Source organism: Mesoplodon densirostris, chromosome 9, assembly GCF_025265405.1.
Source record: "Mesoplodon densirostris isolate mMesDen1 chromosome 9, mMesDen1 primary haplotype, whole genome shotgun sequence".
NCBI lineage: Eukaryota > Metazoa > Chordata > Mammalia > Artiodactyla > Ziphiidae > Mesoplodon > Mesoplodon densirostris.
The window spans coordinates 108,800,713-108,818,206 of NC_082669.1; the positions used below are offsets into that span (position 1 = coordinate 108,800,713).

The following is a 17,494-nucleotide window of genomic DNA, read 5'->3' on the forward strand; positions in this document are numbered from 1 at the left end:
CTTTCTCTGTTGACAAAGCTCTTCACTGCTTAATTTTCTACATGTAAATAGTCATCAACTCTCTGAAGAGTTCTCTACCATATACATTCTTTAGTAGAAACATGAGATCTCTGACTTCAGTTTGCCCTTTCTGTCTTGACTGAGGCTGAGATCAGTTTCTAGTACTCACAGCAGCGTAGACGTCTGAAGGGACTGCTAAGCCAAGCCCTAATTTTAATCTTTATCCGCGATGACCTAGCTGTGCGTGTCACCGTGAGCCACCTGACACTCCTTTAGAGATGGGTAAGATTCTACAACGTCCAGCAGCCAGTCCATCTTTACCTCAGCAGCTGTAGGATGCAGAGTGATTGCCACAGATATGAGACCCGATCGGGGACCATTTGGGGATGAACCCAAAGGTGACGTGAAAAATAAAGTGCCCGGCTCAGTTTTGATGTCATTCCTTCTAGACTCCAACCCTTAAAAAAGGAAGGATGAGTTGAGGGTTAACAGCTTTTCTAAACATTCATATTAGCCCACCCTCCCACTGCACTGCGCCCCCTACCTTTCCCGGTGCTGCTCGGGAGGATTGGGATGATGGGGGACGGCACGGGCTCCGGAGGCTCCTCCTTGACCAGGGACAGGTCTGGGTACCTGCTCACGTCCACGCCGACCACACTCTCAGGAGAGGACGAGGGCACAACACTGTCAGGGGTGTCCCGGTCACCCCCATGGTCCTGCGTCCTGGGAGCAGAATAAACACACATCAGCACGCGCCAGGCCGCCGCCGGGGGCTTCCCACACCAGCCCAGCCCTGTCTACGTGTGTGACCTTTGGACAGTGACAATAACCTGAGAAGCCAAAGATTCAGTTCAGGGCCAAACAGGAAATCTCTTGGGAAAAAAATAAGAAATATGTTTAACTATAAAGTAATTTAAGTGGTATGCTTCCTTCTGACTAAAGCTTTAGCATCCAAGTTTAAAGACCTGCCAAAGGAGGAAGACGTTCAGATTATAACACAGCATAGAAAGAATGGATACTCACACCTTTGCAAAGCTCCAGATCACTGAGACTAGGGGACACTCCTGTGGCTGAAAAAGGAAAGAGCAGTCCACCACACACCCAGGCACGCATGCACAGAACTCTCCTGTGGCTGCTGTTTACTTACAGTGCCAAGACGGAAAAAACCTGGCTATTAAGGCTTCATAAGCCTTCACTTTTCTTAACTGATAAAGTGAAGTGAAAAAAGGAAGAGACTGGTCTAGTCCAAGGAGCTAAAGGTTACAAAGGCAAATGGGGCTGTAGGGCGAGTGCAGTCTTGGGCTAAACGTTGTACGGCAGCTCGAGAACCTGGGGTCTCACACCCCCCACCCCAGAGGAGACGCCGTCAGGCTGAAGGAACGCTGTGAGAAGCAACATTAACGGGAGACCCGAGAGAGGCTTCCAAGGAGTCCCTGTGAGACCCAAGAGCAGGCGGGCCCCAGACACGCACACCCGGGAGGCTGCCTCCCACAGCTGCCCCCGAGTGATAGCTCCGGCCTGGATCTAGCGGTGAGGTCCAGGAGAAACAAAGAGCTGGGCTCTAACTCTGGACAAGTCACTTCCCCGTGGTCCGCAGTCTTCTCATTTATACAGTAAAGGGTCTTAGTCCAATGACGTCTTATCAAAGAGAGGGTGGTTAGCAGATTTTCCAAGAGGAGAGAATAATCTGATGAGCTATATAAGAACCTCCCCCGGATCTAACTGGCTGGGCTGTGACTATCTACTAGGAGAAGCTGATCTTCCCTCATCAGAATCCTGGGGCTAAAGAACTGACACAAAGGAGTTACAAACTGTGGACAGGACAGCCCTTAAATTCTCTTCCACAAAAGCATGCTCTGCTCTGTGACTGCCGCTCTTTTATTTTGACATCTGCAAACATCAATAAACCCAGTAAATCACATTAACAGCTTATAAGGGCAATGATCTTTGAAATATTTTGCATGGAGAGTCCCAATGCCTTAACGTCTATTCGATTATTTTTACTTGTTGAACCTCCTGTATCATATGAGATTTCTAAAGTGCACGAATGAATTCTTTTTAATAGTAAGAATGTTTTATAAACTTTAAATTCTGAAGAAAATTATTCACCAAATTTCACCTTTTAAGTGTTTTTACATGCTTTTCCTACAGACATTATGCTATATACAAACATATACACTTTTTAATAAATGAAATAACTAAAAAAATACTTGAGAAAAAGGAACTTCTACCTTAATTCCTCCTGATTATTATGAGGTGGTGTTGGGAGTGAAGCAGGAACGTCCACTGTCTTTGGGCCTTGAGCAATCGCTCTGGCCAGCAAGTCATCGTGTGGTCTGAACGGCAGGTGAAATGGTTTAGGTGCTAGGCTTTTGGTAACTGGAAGAGCAAAAAAAAACAAACCATAAATCAGTCAAAACTGGTAATGGGTAAACTTTACAATCCGACTGCCATTTCACTACACACAGCCGGCAAACTCCTCAAAGGTACAAGACTTGGAGGCTTGGCATCCTACCTTCATGGCTCACTAATACTCCAGCTTTTCCAGCAAGTTCTTCAGTTGTTGCAAAACCATTTGCCATCTTCGGACAAGCCATAGGAGGTGGTGTAGGAGGAAGAGAGGCAGGGGGTGTTGGAGGATTACTTAAATTATTCTGCTGCAGGAGACCAAAAAATTTTAAATTATATGCTACTGAGCAAATATGCCACGACCTTGCTAAAACTTAGTTCTGTGAATTTTCAGCACAGGGAGGGAAGGTACAGAAATGTAATCAGAGGCACCTTCATGCCTAAAATGCACACCAAGAAGGAAAGGAAACATACAGGCCAGGAGGCGTTTCAGTGGAACAAACACCCATCATCCTCTGGACATACCACCCACTGGCTCACTTTCCCCAGCTTGAGTACTTACTTAGCTTTGAAATTAAGAAGCAAATTTATACTGTGCCTGATTTGATTCTATACAACTCTTTCCAAGTTTCACTGTTAAAGCCAGTGAAGGATAGCTTTAAAATTCAACCAATAAATTGTAGAGAGTTCTCAAAAAATTCCTTTATTAAATTAAGATATGCCCCAGTTCTATCAAAAACTTGAGAATTTAAGATCCTAATCCGTAACTGCAACTTGTATCTTAGATATTAGAATCTGGATTGTCTAAAATCTCGAAAAGAAGCAAAAGGAGTAGCAATAATATCTAAATGGACTGAACCTTAACAAATGCAGTTTCCCCCCAAATATTTCTCCCTGCTTAACATCTGTCACCAATTTGTCAGTGATTCATTGACTAGTCTCTCAGGGACTGTTGGAATCTACCAATAATACCATGCAAATCAAGTGCAAGGTAAAATTACAAATCTAGCAAAGATCTAGGATTTCTGAAGATGATGAAGTTGCGTGGAGAACAGCTTGCATCAGAAGAGAAGGCATTTACAAGAGTTAGGAGAGGTTCTAACTGAAGAGAAAAGCCAACAACGATAATAAATGGAATATCACAAGAGAATGACTTTAATACTAAAGAAGAGAAGCCCTCAGAAAAACTGATGATACTCTCAAATATTTTTGCAAAAAAGATCACTTTACACAAGTCAGATGTGAAGTAAAGAGTATCTAATGAGCCTATCATAAAACTTTGTTAAAAAAATATTACCAAAAGATAAACTTGGTTCAGTTTGATATTATTTTTGTAGCCTAAGAATTAATGCACAGGTGCAATTAGTACCTAAGTTATTAGACAAAATACATTTTTAGGTTTTTTCATTGTTTTTTTCAGGGTAAATTCCTAACTACATTTTTTACTCTATTTACTATGAATTTGGAGTCACCTTAAGAGTTAATAAAGATTATAGGAAAATAAATATTTTCCCTACCATAGAAATATACAATGGATGTTTTTCACAATTTGTATTCTGACCTGTACAAAAATTTCAAATGTTCATATTGGAAACACTTTACCTGGTAAAATTTTAACCTTTTAGTTGAACTAGAGTTTAAATGGAACTTGGAAGATTAGATAGATGTAAACTAGATGGAAAAACAAGACAAGCTCTACCAATTCTGATATGGCATCCAGAGAGGAAGCAAGGTAGCACCTTGGCAAAGAAACATACCTTGTAGATCAACTGAGAATAGTAATCCGAAACCCCTTCAAGGGTAGCACTGCCAAAAGTTCCTAGAAGTCGATTCCCACTATTAAACTGGCCACTGCCGTAAGGAAGAAAGTGGGCAAAGTTCACTCCAATGACTGGTTCCATTAGAGGGAGCAGAGAGAGCTGCTATTGAAAAACACATTTAAGAGTAATGTACACGATAAACAAAACAAGTGTCTCTCAATTTTTCTAAGACCCAAGGCAACTTAGTCAAATAAGGCTTGAGAAAAATAAGACTTAAAAATTTCAAGTATCAAAATGCTGGAATAAGTGAGAGAGACTATAGAATCTCTGAGATATACTTAAAAATGAGCCTTATTCTCATCTGTCTTAAAGGGATGCTGCCAGGTTTCTAACAAGAAAAACACCTTCCTTATCTTCGCTCAGCAAGAATCAGGGCTGAACTGAGGCTAGGTGCCCCCAGCGGCACTCTTCAGCAGCTGTCTCCCACCTTCCGTAACAGCCACAAAGGTGTAAGAATGCACTCTACTAGCGGGAGAGACCAATGCCTGTGTTTCTGTGCATCCGGAGTCACAAGTAACGTGGACAGAATCTTTCTTGGTGCTGAGGCTGCTCCCTTTGAACATAAGTAAATCTTGACCAGCGCCAACCAATCCATCTATTTTACTAAAATTTTGGGGTGCCGACAGGATAAGGTGCAAGTTTGCTTGCACATAGGAAATCTCTTAGGTTGCTTGTTGAGATGTCTTTTACCCCTTAACTCTCTACTTTTGGGAAAGTTTCAGTTTAACAAGGTTGAAAAAGCATCTGATGTCTCCCTTCCTTGAATTTTTAAAGGGGCTGCTCCAAAAGACTCACCTGCTTCAGGTGGGTAAAGGTGTCGGTGGTAGAGAACATCGCTTGTTTCTCTTCTTCTTCCTTTTTCCTTTTCTTCGACCGAGGTGCTGCCTTCTCTCCGGTCCTCTGAGTCCTTTTGCTTCGCTGTTTCTTGGTTTCACTTCCTCCATCTGTTTTTGGCAACTGGCTGTTGCCACATCCAAAACCACCTTGCACTTGAGCCCCCAAAGTTTGCTAATGTAATCGGAAAGGTTAAGAAATAAGTGAACTATCCACACGCTTGAATTCCAGTTCCTGCTAATCCAGTTCCATCCTAAAACACAATATTCCTAACGTGGGTACCCAAAGTTAAGGAGGGAAAATGGTGGCATCAAATGACCTGTTTTCGGAAAACAGCATCCCTTTTTTGAAACGTGATTCTCAAGTATGGAAATCAGTAAGCTGCAAAGCTTGAGGAGAGAGAACTCTTACATGCGGCTATTCTCCCTTTCAGAGGAGGCAGGCCTGCCTGTACTTGTGCCAGTGACAGCCCGGAGCTCCTATTCCTGCCCACTGGCAGCTGTGGAGGAAGGGGTGCTCTTAGCTCGATGGCTGTGGTGGTCTCTGCATGGTGCTCTAGGGGACTTATTTGGGCTCCCCTTAGGAATGGGTGAAACACAAGGTATGCAGGCACCATCGCTAGGCTCCAGAAAAGTTTCACAGCCTATGCATCTCAGTTGAGAGGAACAGCTAGCCTCAGAGATCACTAAAAACAAACAACATTGTTCATTCAAATTAGTTCATGGTCATACATTTGACTGAATAATAACTGCTACATACTTAAAGTCAATGAAAGAGGACCTATATGATAGCAAATAAGCCTTTTCTTTACTTTTGTCTCTATGGCTAAGAACAAACCAGTCCTTAAAGAGGTTTTTAAGGGTAGTACTATCAATACTAAAAAGATGGGACTATTTTTAGGGGCCATTATTTCTAAACTTGACAGCTATACTTTGCTATAGGCAACTACAGTTGCTAAACTTATTTTAATGTGCTCTGCATTGACTCTTTGAGGGTTTGCAGATTATAGTTTCCATTTGTATATATCTAAATGACTTAGAGCACGGATGGCAAAATTGTTCTGTAAAAGGCCAAAGACTAAATATAGCTACCCAACTCTCTGCCCTGGTACTGCAAAATCAACCACAGACAATTTATAAACTAATGAGCTAGGCTATGGTCTAATAAGATGTTTTAAATTCATGGACACTGAACCTTGAATTTCACATAATTTTCACATGTTGTGAAACACTACTCTGTTTCAGATTTTCTTCAACCATTAAAAAGTGTAAAAACCATTCCTGGCTCATACAAAAAAGAGGGGATGTGGAAGCAGGAACATAGTATCCATCCCAGGGCTAGATCGATGGTTCTCAAAGGGTGGTCCCCAGAGCGGCAGAATGAGCACCACCTAGGATGGCTAGAAATGCACATTCTCTGGCCCCACCCCAGACCTACTGAATCCAAACCTTTAACAAGCCCTCCAGGTGATTCTGATACATTAAAGTTCAGAGAACCCTGGCCTAGAGCTATGCCTCTCACGGCCATACGAATGCGAATCACCTGCGACCTTGTTAAAAAAGCACACTCTGACTGGCACACCTGTGCTGGGGGCACAACATCCCGTTTCCTGAAAAGCTCCCAGGTGAGGGTGACGCTGCCAGTCCTCAAGGTCTGCACTGCGAGTAGCACAGAGCAAGGCCCAAGCACTTCTCACTGGCTTATAAAAGAAGAACAATGCAACCACTTATTAGGTGTGCAGCAGGGTCAGGCACTGTAAGTGCTTAACAGAATTCTCCAATCCTCACGACTACCCTAAAAAGCAGCTATTACTACAGTTCAAAGAATACTTTTAATTACAGAAGAACACAAAAGATTAAAAATCATCCAAAAGTTTGCCCGAGACAGGAATAGTTCACATTTTAATGTATTTGTTTTCGATCTTTTATCTATGCCTACATGTATTTTGTTAAAAACACAATGAATCACACTCAATATTCTTTTATTCTGGTGGTTGCCTTTGAAACTTGACATGTGGTTTGTTCCCCGTGACATTAAACATTCATGCATAACAAATTTTAATGGCTGCAAAAAATCTGTATATTCAGATATAGATATACAGAAACAATAACCCAATCAATAACTACAGTAGTGGATTTAGGTTGTTTTCTCTCATTTTTATCTATTAGTAAAAATAAAGCCATTCATTAGCTATTCATGTTGTCACACCTTTGCACATGTTAGAATTTTACGTTCCTCTTGCCAGATTCCTAGATATGTCATTGGTAGTCATGGGTATGCACCACCTTTTATTAATATCACAAGCACAAGGTGTACTCTAATTCCTTTAATCCCTGTGGCAACCCAGTAACAGGGAGCATTATTAATCCTGTTTTACAGATGAGGAAACTGAGGCACAGAAAGCCTGACCTGCCCAGGCTGCACACTGGAAAGAGATGGAACATGGATTTGACGCAGGCTGAGTGATGTGAGCTCTCAAAGCCTCCCAAGGCTTTACCCCTACGCTACAACTAATGCCAACTTATGTGTGAGAAAGCACATGTCCTCAGCACGGAGGAAACACCGGGCCTGTCCAACCACTGCCACAACAATTCTGCCTTAAGTGTGACTAGAAAGTAAATGAATTTCATCATCTGTAAAACAGGAATAATGGGCCTCCCTGGTGGCGCAGTGGTTGAGAGTCCGCCTGCCGATGCAGGGGACACGGGTTCGTGCCCCGATCCCGGAGGATCCCACATGCCGCGGAGCGGCTGGGCCCGCGAGCCATGGCCGCGGGGCCTGTGTGTCCGGAGCCTGTGCTCCGCAACGGGAGAGGCCACAGCAGTGAGAGGCCCGCGTACAGCAAAAAAAAAAAAAAAAAAAAAAAAAAACAGGAATAATAATTGTGCCTGCCGTACCTCAGGGCAAGCGCTGAGCACAGTATAACCCCTAGAATGTGGTTAAGAAGGCATCACCCCTAGTAATCCAGGGCCCCCGCCCCTTGCTGCCCTCCCAGATGGATGAGAACATGTGACACAGTCCAAACATTTATACACATACTAATTGATCTCATCCCTTTTTCTATCATAACACCCAATATAAATATTTTTTTACATATAATCACTAGTTATTAGGACCTAACTTCACTCCACCGAATACCAACTATGTGGTATTGAGATAGAAAGGCACAGAAAGGTGCTCAGGACGCCGTCTACACCCTTCAAGGAGCCATCTATGCTCAGTGGTTCTAGAGAAACTGCTACGTAAGCACATGGGCATCCACTTATTTGAGACTGGCTGAGCTGAGTAAGTTACCTGGGGAAGACGATTCCAGAACTGAGTCTTAAAAGATACAGATATTGGCCAGATGTTAAAAAAAAAAAAAAAAAAAAAAAGAAGAAGAAGGGAGAGCAGAGTAGGCAGAAACAGCAGCATATGGCCATATATGGAAGGGTAAAATCAGAAAGACACTCAGGGGCTGCAAGTAGCCTGGTATTCCTAGGGGCAGAGGATGCAATGGACAAAGTAGCTAGAGATCAGGTCTATTTGCTGATGACAAATATGACTGAAAAAGTTATCACCACCAAAACTTACAAAAATTACATGACTCTATGGGGTTACCACTCAACCTCCACTGAATCAGACAAATAAGAGAAAACAAAGAGTAAGCCAATACTTGCAAAACAAATGGTTTCACTAACAATCTTAAAACTGCAAATTTGGACAACTAAATATAGCACTCCACCTCATTCAATTAAAAAAATGAAAAATTTAAAATCTAATTTGAGAAACACTATAGGGAAAGCTTTATGAACACAACAGCCATGGTAGTGTAGCATCTGAAAGATAAGACAAGTTAACCAATTCCTACAACCTAGAAAACCCCAGTTTGGGAAATATGTCAAGGAAGTTCACTGAAATGCAGGAGATCGAATCTTGTAAAGGTATATTTACAACAAAGTTCTTCATACAAATGAAAAAACAAAAGCAAATCCAATGTTTTATAACTTAAAAAGGAGACTTCCCTGGTGGCACAGTGGTTGAGAATCCGCCTGCCAATGCAGTGGACACGAGTTTGATCCCTGGTCCTGGAAGATCCCACATGCTGCAGAGCAACTAAGCCCACACGCCACAACTACTGAGCCTGCGTGCCACAACTACTGAAGCCCGTGCACCTAGAGCCCGTGGTCCGCAACAGGAGAGGCCCGCACACTGCAACAAAGAGTGGCCCCCGCTCGCTGCAACTAGAGAAAGCCCGCACGCAGCAAAGACCCAACGCAGCCAAATATAAAAATTAAAACAAACAAAAAAAGTCTAACACTTAAAAACTTAAAAAAAAAAAGGCAAAATATCGACACATGGAAAACCACAAAGATAAAATAGCATCTACCTGTAAAACTGTGTTTGCATAACATTAAGTATCAATACTTTGAGACAGAATGGATTCCCAATATGGGTTATTCCTGAGAGTCCCCAAGGGTATTAACAGGGTGCCTGAGCTGTTTTCTGTATTTCAAAGATATTAATGAAAATTGCACTCTATTTGTAATTAGGACACGTAGATGATTACTTCTTTGCTTTAGTCAGATCAACTCAACGTGGTGATAATCAGCTGACAGGAATATGTTACGTATGAAACACATGACCCTACAGCTCTCTGATTTTTGAAAAATACAGTAAGCAAATTATTACTTCATATAGTTTACAGGTATAAACCAAAACATGAGGTCCGCGTTTTTTTACTCCACAATAAAAAGGTTATAAAATAGCATTGAAATCAATACAGCAGTTGGCACTAATCTGTTGTAACCATAATTTAAAATAAAAGGGGAAAAAAAAGTAAGTTGCTTTCCTGAGCCACACTTACCATGTCGGCTGGGTTCTGCCTCTCAACCAGTTTGTTATCCTTCGTACCGTCGTCTTCTGAACAAAAACTCCCTTCCGGTTTTTGACTTAGAAGGGAAGATGCCTTTTTATTTTTCAGCAGGTGCTTCAGAAGCTCATTGCCTGAATCTCCTTTGGAAGCAGGGGCGCCGGCAGGTCGGGGAGGACTCTGCCCCGGGCAGGCAGCGCCGGCCACAGCCCTTTCTTTGGCCTGATCCCCAGGGCGCTCCTCCAGTTCAATCCCATCTGGGCCCGGGTGCTGCTCCGGCTCAGCTGACTCCAGTTTCATCTCCCCAGTGGGGGCAGGGGCGTCGATGGGGCGCTTATCCACCTCTGAACTCGCACAGGTCTGTTGACCTGGGGTTCCTCGTGCAAAGTCACCACTGGGCCGTTCGTTCTCTGGTTCTGTGCACAGCGGGCCAGCTGCCGAGTCAGGAGGTGATAGGCCGCCCGGTTCCGCTGCCTCGGGTTCTCCTTGCTGAGGGAGCTCGCCGGGTGTGTTCACCGCGGGAGCAGAGGCAGCTTCCGAGACACCCGGGGTTGGTGGAGCAGTTACATCCGAATGGGGAGTAGAAGGTGCCTTGGTAGATTCCGCATCGTCATCTTTCTTCTTCTTTCTTGTTCTCTTCTTTTTCCCTTTCTCTTCTGGGATTATATCAGAATACAGCTGAATGAGAGACGGGGCTGATCCTGGGTAACTCTGTCCACGGCTTACAGCCGGGTCTTGGCCACAGGGGAGACTGCTATTAGCCACTGGAGGTGCCGCAGGTAAAGCGGGTGTAAAAGGAGGCCTCACCGGGGACTGCTGGAAGCTGGCCCCAGGAACACCTCCATGTACCGGCTTCACAGGATGGAAATTTGGGCTTCCACCAGGAATTGATGGTGAGTCGGGAACAAACGAGGGAGGTCCCATCTGCCTCCGCTCATTGGTTTGCATGAAACTTGGGGTGGGTGGTGAATTAATAGACGCTTGCTGCAGGTTCTGCTGCTGTAAAACCGGCCCCGCTTGCTGCTGCTGCTGTGGAGGCTGCTGAAGGGGTCTTGGAGGTTGCGTAAAGTCACAAGGCAGGTCAGAAGCGTAGAATGGAATCTGGGGCACAGGCGTCCTGCTGCTTAGCTCTGAGCCCGTCAGGCCGTGCTGCTCCATTTCCATCCTCTGCTGCAGAGCTCTCTGTCTATCTACTTCTTGCATGAGCTGGATTCGTTGTCTTTCCTGCTGTTCTCGTAAACGTTCCTTACGTTCCCGTTCTTGAAAACCTTCACTAAAGGGGTTATTGTCATCAAATTCCACCCGTGGTGGTGGTCCACTCTGTGGATTTGCACTTGACACTGCCCCTGGGGCTGGTGGGCAAGTTTTTATTGGTAACTGGGCAAGCGGAGGCTGAATCCTAGGAGGATTGAGGGGGAGGTGGGAAGGAGCAGCGGTAGGTTGCCATCCAGGTACACTGGGCATTCTAGCAGGGCTCGTGTGGCCAGAAACGACTGCTGTGTGCTGTTGGTGCTGTAGCTGCAGTGGCGCCATGGGGAAGCTGGACTGGCTCATGGGCGGCGGGGGGGCGCCTGGAACCAGGGGCAGCTGGGGCTGGACACCTGGCATCACGGTGGGTGGGGCCACTGCACACTGCTGCTGCTGCTGCTGCTTGATCCGGTAATCTTCAATCAACTCGGCGTGCTCTTTCTGTTGTTTACGAATCTGGAAGAGCAAATTAAATCGTACTCATTTATATGTGCTACGGGTATCAAATAAAAACACTGGCTGACGATCATGGTGGAGGTTATACAGAAGGCAGTTAGATCAGGCAGAGGCAAAAATATCTTGCTTAGGCAATGGCAAAAATCACCAAGGGAAAAAAAAAAAGAAAGGACGGATCAACTAAAACTGCCAAGCTTTTCAATAATAGGGTGTTTCTAAATATGAAATAACAAAAACAAATTTGAAAAACATTTTTCTGAACTAAATATTTAAGAAAATCCTTCTCTGAGTCATAAACTATTTAAACTACATATAAAAAATAAAACAATAAAGGCTACACAGCAATCAGATAATTATAACTTCTTTAGAAGTTACATTAATATGTAAGGTTAGACTAACTGTGAGATTTAACTCAAACTTTAACCATTTAAATGTGCTAAGATTTCATTTCTTAAGTATACAAAAGTGTACAACATGTTAAGACAAGATGAATTACCAGTCCATATACCACACCCTCCCCTCCAGGTTAAAAAGACTAGATTGGTAATAAAACTCCTTGAATTTAATGGGTAACATATTCAAATCATAATTTCTGAAATATGTAAAAGCTCTGAGGTAATGCTTTGAACAGTTCCTAAGAGGCTCCTAATATAATGACTGACTTGGGTCAGTTAATTAATCCCCAGAAGCCTTTGTACCCCGTGGGCAGACGCTACAGACCAACCTCAATGAAGACACAACCCGTGTCCTAAGGACACACCACCTCACTTAGGGGGGCTGGGAGAAAGGGGTGCAAGATGATGTACATACCCTCCAAAATCACTCCATTTTTGTGCACTGTACTAGTACACTGAGCCAGTTCTGATAGGTTTTCAACTTATTTTCAACAGTTTCCCAGGCAGACTAGCATATTCTCTGCACATAATGGTTCTGGTCTATTTTCCTGTAGCTGGCAACTGCTACTTATTTTCTTCTCTTTCCTGACTGGCTTACTAGCTAGAACTGAGGAATTACCATCGGATTGGCGAATGAGTATGAACATACATAAAGCACCAGAACACTAACTGGAATACAGAAGGTGGTGATCCATGCCTTTGCCATGACATTTTAAAATTCTCTTAAAAACGCTGTCATGAATTGCTTATCTTAATAAGATTACACTGGACTGCTGGCAACTATGTTGTAGCAGATGATGTGTCCTATTTTCCAAGTATAGTATTACCTTCTAAACAGGATTTGATCCATGGATATGCAAAAGCTAGGCCCTCGCCATAAAAAATTTATATAAAAATACCAGAAGGCAATAAAAAGGCTAAAAATAAGTTATAAAGAAATCCTTAAAAGCATTTTTACTTGAAATAAACACGGCCCCAGAAAGTAAATTTAAAGAGAAAGGAAACCTCTCATTCCAGAACAGTCCTGGTTTTAAACAATGGAAATCATATTGTAATCAGCTTATTGTTGGGACATTATTGTGGTAGCTATTGGTTGGAGATAAAACGCCAGTCGAAATCCCTGCTCCAATGATCAGCTATGTCACCTACCTCCACAATGACTCAGCAGATTCCTCATGTGTAACATGGTGCTAATACTACCTTGTTCATGAGGTTATAGAGAGTGTCAGGTAAGACAGGGCCTGTAACTGTGGTCACTACACAGAAAGCACTTCTGTGATTTTTACTGGTTCAATCTGCTCTGAATTCCTCCCTTTCCACCATTAACATTGGGAGTAAGATTTAAATTGACAATCAAAAGCAAGATTGACCTTTTCTGGTGTACAATTCTATGAACTTTAACATGGGTGGAGATTAGTGTGGCCATCACCACAGTCAAGATACTGAAGGACAGTCCCAGGGTTCCCAGTTTTTGGTGAGTGTGTTAGAGATGCAGTCAATATTTGTGTACAGGTTTGTGTGTGAACCTAAGTTTTTAATTCATTGAGTAAATACCTAGGAGTGGCCACTTAACACATTTTGAACACTAAATAAAAAATTTAAATTTTACTTCTTCTTGAGTATAACTGATATTTCAGTATGAGCATTTTCAGAAACATCAGGTTCATAATGGAAGATAACAGCAAAATGATCTCATTTTTCAGGAATGAGTCCTTTAAATAAGATACACCAATGTATGTTAAGACCAAAATGATATTGAGAAGGAGTACTAATAAAAACATACTATGGGGGAAGAAAAACAAAAAAAACCCCACCAGAATGATTCAAATGCTCTATCTGAAATTCCATTAGAAACTAAGGAACCAAAGGACATGGCAAAGCAAAGGTCAACTCCAAGTAGAAAGCCTATGATCTGCCCATGAGCTGTCCTCAGGAGAGCTAAGACTCTGCACAGTGACTTCTCAGAACAGGGGAAGTAACTGAATTTCCCCAGCCGTATTAGCTATAGCAGTATGAAAACAGTTCTTCTAGGTCAGGATTATGAGAACTTATCTCATCAGTGGCGCTTACTGAAAGTACGTGCTGTGTGACCACGACTCTGGGGCAAGGACAGGGGTTAATTCTTCAGGTAGTAAGAGGTCTCAGAGCTGTCACTTTTGACAGTGCACTTCTGTGTGCCATTTAACACCAATTGAAATCCTTTATAGTTAATCAATGACAGACCAAAAGATTCTATGCATTAACGACTGTTTCTATTTTGCAAACCTATTTGTTACCTGTTCTAGCTGCTTCTGAACCATGCTTTGCTGTTCAGTGACGTGCTTGAGCTGCTCTGCATCCTCTTCTGGAAACTCACGCCCAGCTTTCTTGGCGGTACGTTGTTTAGCTGAAAGGGCCTTCTTGGATTTCCTGTGTGCACCAATTTGTTCTTCAAGATATTTCTGCTGCATCTGAAGAAGCTGTTGGGTCTCCTGAAGCCATTCTTCATACTGTTTACGTTGTGAATCATCTGAGGAAAAAAATTAAAATTCACCTGTGTCAATTTTCTAAAGAGTCCAATATAAGTTACACAAATCCATTTTGTAAGGAAACATTTTCATCATGACCTTGTAATAGATATTTTGAAAACATAATAGTAAATAACTATATAAAGTATAAGATTTTAGAAAAATATTTAAGAAAACCAAAGAATGCATGTTCTTAGGACACAGGCTAACTTCATACTTATAAATATTATAAACCCAATCTTTGAAAAGCAAAAGACTTATCTAATGGAACACTTTTTATCTACTAAACTATCAAATTCTCTAACCCATAAGCCAAACTATATATTGAACTATATTTGTATTTGATTAATTCAACTTTACAGATTTTGAAGAGACAAAGTAAGACATATCCTATTAAGGTCTGAGCATGGATTAGGTATCATTTCCCATGCTAATTTTCCTAAGTTTATGGGTTTCCCCTATTTCTAAATGGTGAAAGTATGTCCTAAACTATGAGGGAGGGAACCGAGAAAGTTTTAGAAAGGACCAAAATGAAGTCTGTTTTATAGCGGAAATCCGTAAGTTAAAAACATTGGTAATTTTTATGAATTCTGTCATTTATATGTCTATAAATAACCCATTAATCAAGTAAAATCTTCTCTACTTGTATGACTGTCATTAATATCTCCCCAAATAGTTGTATCTCTTCATCTTGTAGCAATATTCCTTCTTAATTCTTTAAGGGCACTTTACTTCACTGATGCCAAGTTCAAAAAAAAAAAGTCACCTTATGGTTGTGAAATTCAGAATATACCTTTTTGACTCACTTTAAGACAAATAAATAAATAAATACAATTCCAAGAAGGACATTAGCTGAAAAATTACATCAATGATAACAGAATATTGTCATACAATAAGAATCCAACCAAAGCCAATGGGCACAATAAAGCCAGAAAAAGCCAGTTGGTTACAGTTGTTTATTTGTTTTTAATGCGAATATGTATGCAAATTATAATAATTAGTGCAGGGGTAATTTCAAAAGGTCAGACTTTGGGTTTGTTCTTAAACCCAGAAGTTCCAGTACATGTATGAACTTGAAATCTAGTCTACTAAATTTGAAGGGCATTTTTCAGAACAGGCTTTTTCACAAGATTTCAGAAGTTCTGCTTCTGGTAGAATGAGACCTACCGCAAGGAAAGCCTTTCTGGTTTCTGGAACCAGGAGAGCAGAGGTGAGCAAAATGAAAAATAATGGTGAAAAAAAAGTTAGCTAAACAGTCTGAAGATTTCGGAAAGGTTCAGTTTGGGGAGAACTTTAAACGCTATCCTGAACCACCTTGGGACCCCTGAAAGTAACGAGAAAGGATCAATGGCATCCTGCACCCCTGACTTCACACCATGCTGCTAACCCAGCTCACCTTTCCCTTTGCTGTTCCCATTTAGTGTCCTTGTCACTCAGGCAGACAGTCATTAGAAAAGAAGTGGTTTAATTCTACGGATTGTAAAGTGCCCAATCTATATACAAAAAATAGCAGCAACACTGAAGAGAATGGGGAAGATGATTTTTCTGTATTAAAATATTTATCTCTAACCATAATTATTCATGCACAGAAAAAAAAGCAATGAAATACATGCCTTGAGGAAAAGATGCCTAATAGGGCAGTGATGTTTAATAAAAGATGAGGGCACTTCGACTTTTTAAAATAACACACCTAAACTAACTCCAAGATTTTAAAAGAACACAAATATAGTGCAAAACAAGCAATCCCCAGAGAACAGGTAACTAATTAGATTTATACTTACTGACAAAGCCTGGACCAAAATTTGGAGGATTAGGCCTAGAAATCTGATGTGTTATACTGCCATCCTAAAATAAGTAAAATTTACAAATAGGTTTATTCCACATTTCAGTTCAAGGGGAAAAAAAACTTTTAAAAAATGAAAAAGAAAAAAAGAAATGGAAAGGGAAAAGAACTTTAATTTCTTATGACATCTTTAAAACTTTCATTTTTATAAAAAGTAGAATGAATTTTGTGGTGACAACCTAATTTCTGAACATTTTAAACTATCTCTGAACTGTTATATTTGCTAGATTTCAGTTGAAAAACAATTATGTTTGAAGTAAGGGGTTATTCATCAGAAATATAATAGTAGGGCAAATCAAATAGCGTTAGTATTATACTTAGCTAAAGATCCATGTAAAACCCCACTTTTTGATGAAATCTACCTGGTTTCTTCTGCAACTAAGACTGAAACATGGGTTCCAGATTTACTAAATTCCACTCCACAACACAAAGTTATTTATGAACAAAAACCAATATCTCTAACAGACACAAATAATAAAACAAATATATACTAATTAAAAATGTTACTCTTATTTTCTCATTAATTGTCTTATATCTTCCAGGGAGACCAAATAGTTATCATCTCACAATTCCCTGGCAACAGTCTGATAAACAGAATTAACTCTGAAAAAGCATTTACTGAGTTGTCACAAATTCTGTTAGGTATGAGCTGTATACAAGGTAATGACTAAAAATGATACCAGCACCCAGAATACACTACATGTAAACCATATAATACTGCAAAGCAGGTGGTGTAACACTGAACAGATCAGGAAACAGAAGTTAAAAAATTTGCCCAAAGTTGAACAATAAACTCATAGTGGAACTCAGATTATTTTAAAAATCAGCTATGAAGCCCATGCTTTTTCCACTGTGTCAGATGGTCTCTCTTTTTTAATCAAAAGAATATAATTATCAGCATAATAAATCTGAAGCGTTAACTGGCAGGGCGAAAAAGAAAGTGCCAAAAAGACATAAAGAAAATAGGTAGCTTTCTCTCTTTCTTCCCCCCACCCAGGCAGATACTTGAAAAAAAAAAAAAAAAGAAAACACAGTATGAAATGAGCAGTTCTACTTTCCTGAATTCTACTTTCCTTGACACTAAATATTTACACTTTTTAAAACTCATTATTGTGAACAGTAAATATTTCAAAAACTAAATTATTCCAAGGAATAAACTGTAGAACGTGACTATATGTAGCTAAATAAAA

General features: G+C 41.2%; 1 protein-coding gene across 16 annotated transcripts in view; it reads right to left on the bottom strand.

Moving 5' to 3' along the window:
- KMT2C (lysine methyltransferase 2C) overlaps nt 1-17,494 on the bottom strand; it is a 294,763-nt gene that overhangs the window by 15,762 nt on the left and 261,507 nt on the right. For 9 of the 16 annotated variants that reach the window (XR_009533406.1, XM_060108749.1, XM_060108756.1 and 6 more), the window contains 9 exons: nt 16,243-16,306; nt 14,231-14,463; nt 9,850-11,559; nt 4,965-5,177; nt 4,107-4,271; nt 2,516-2,657; nt 2,232-2,379; nt 545-723; nt 322-458 (listed from right to left, as the gene is read on the bottom strand). Coding sequence is in view for 15 of the 16 variants with exons in the window: in XM_060108749.1 (XP_059964732.1) it covers nt 322-458; nt 545-723; nt 2,232-2,379; nt 2,516-2,657; nt 4,107-4,271; nt 4,965-5,177; nt 9,850-11,559; nt 14,231-14,463; nt 16,243-16,306 (2,991 nt within the window). In the remaining variant the exon portion in view is untranslated. The remainder of the gene's footprint in view (nt 1-321; nt 459-544; nt 724-2,231; nt 2,380-2,515; nt 2,658-4,106; nt 4,272-4,964; nt 5,178-9,849; nt 11,560-14,230; nt 14,464-16,242; nt 16,307-17,494) is intronic. The other 7 variants (XM_060108762.1, XM_060108759.1, XM_060108758.1 and 4 more) reach the window with 5 other exon arrangements.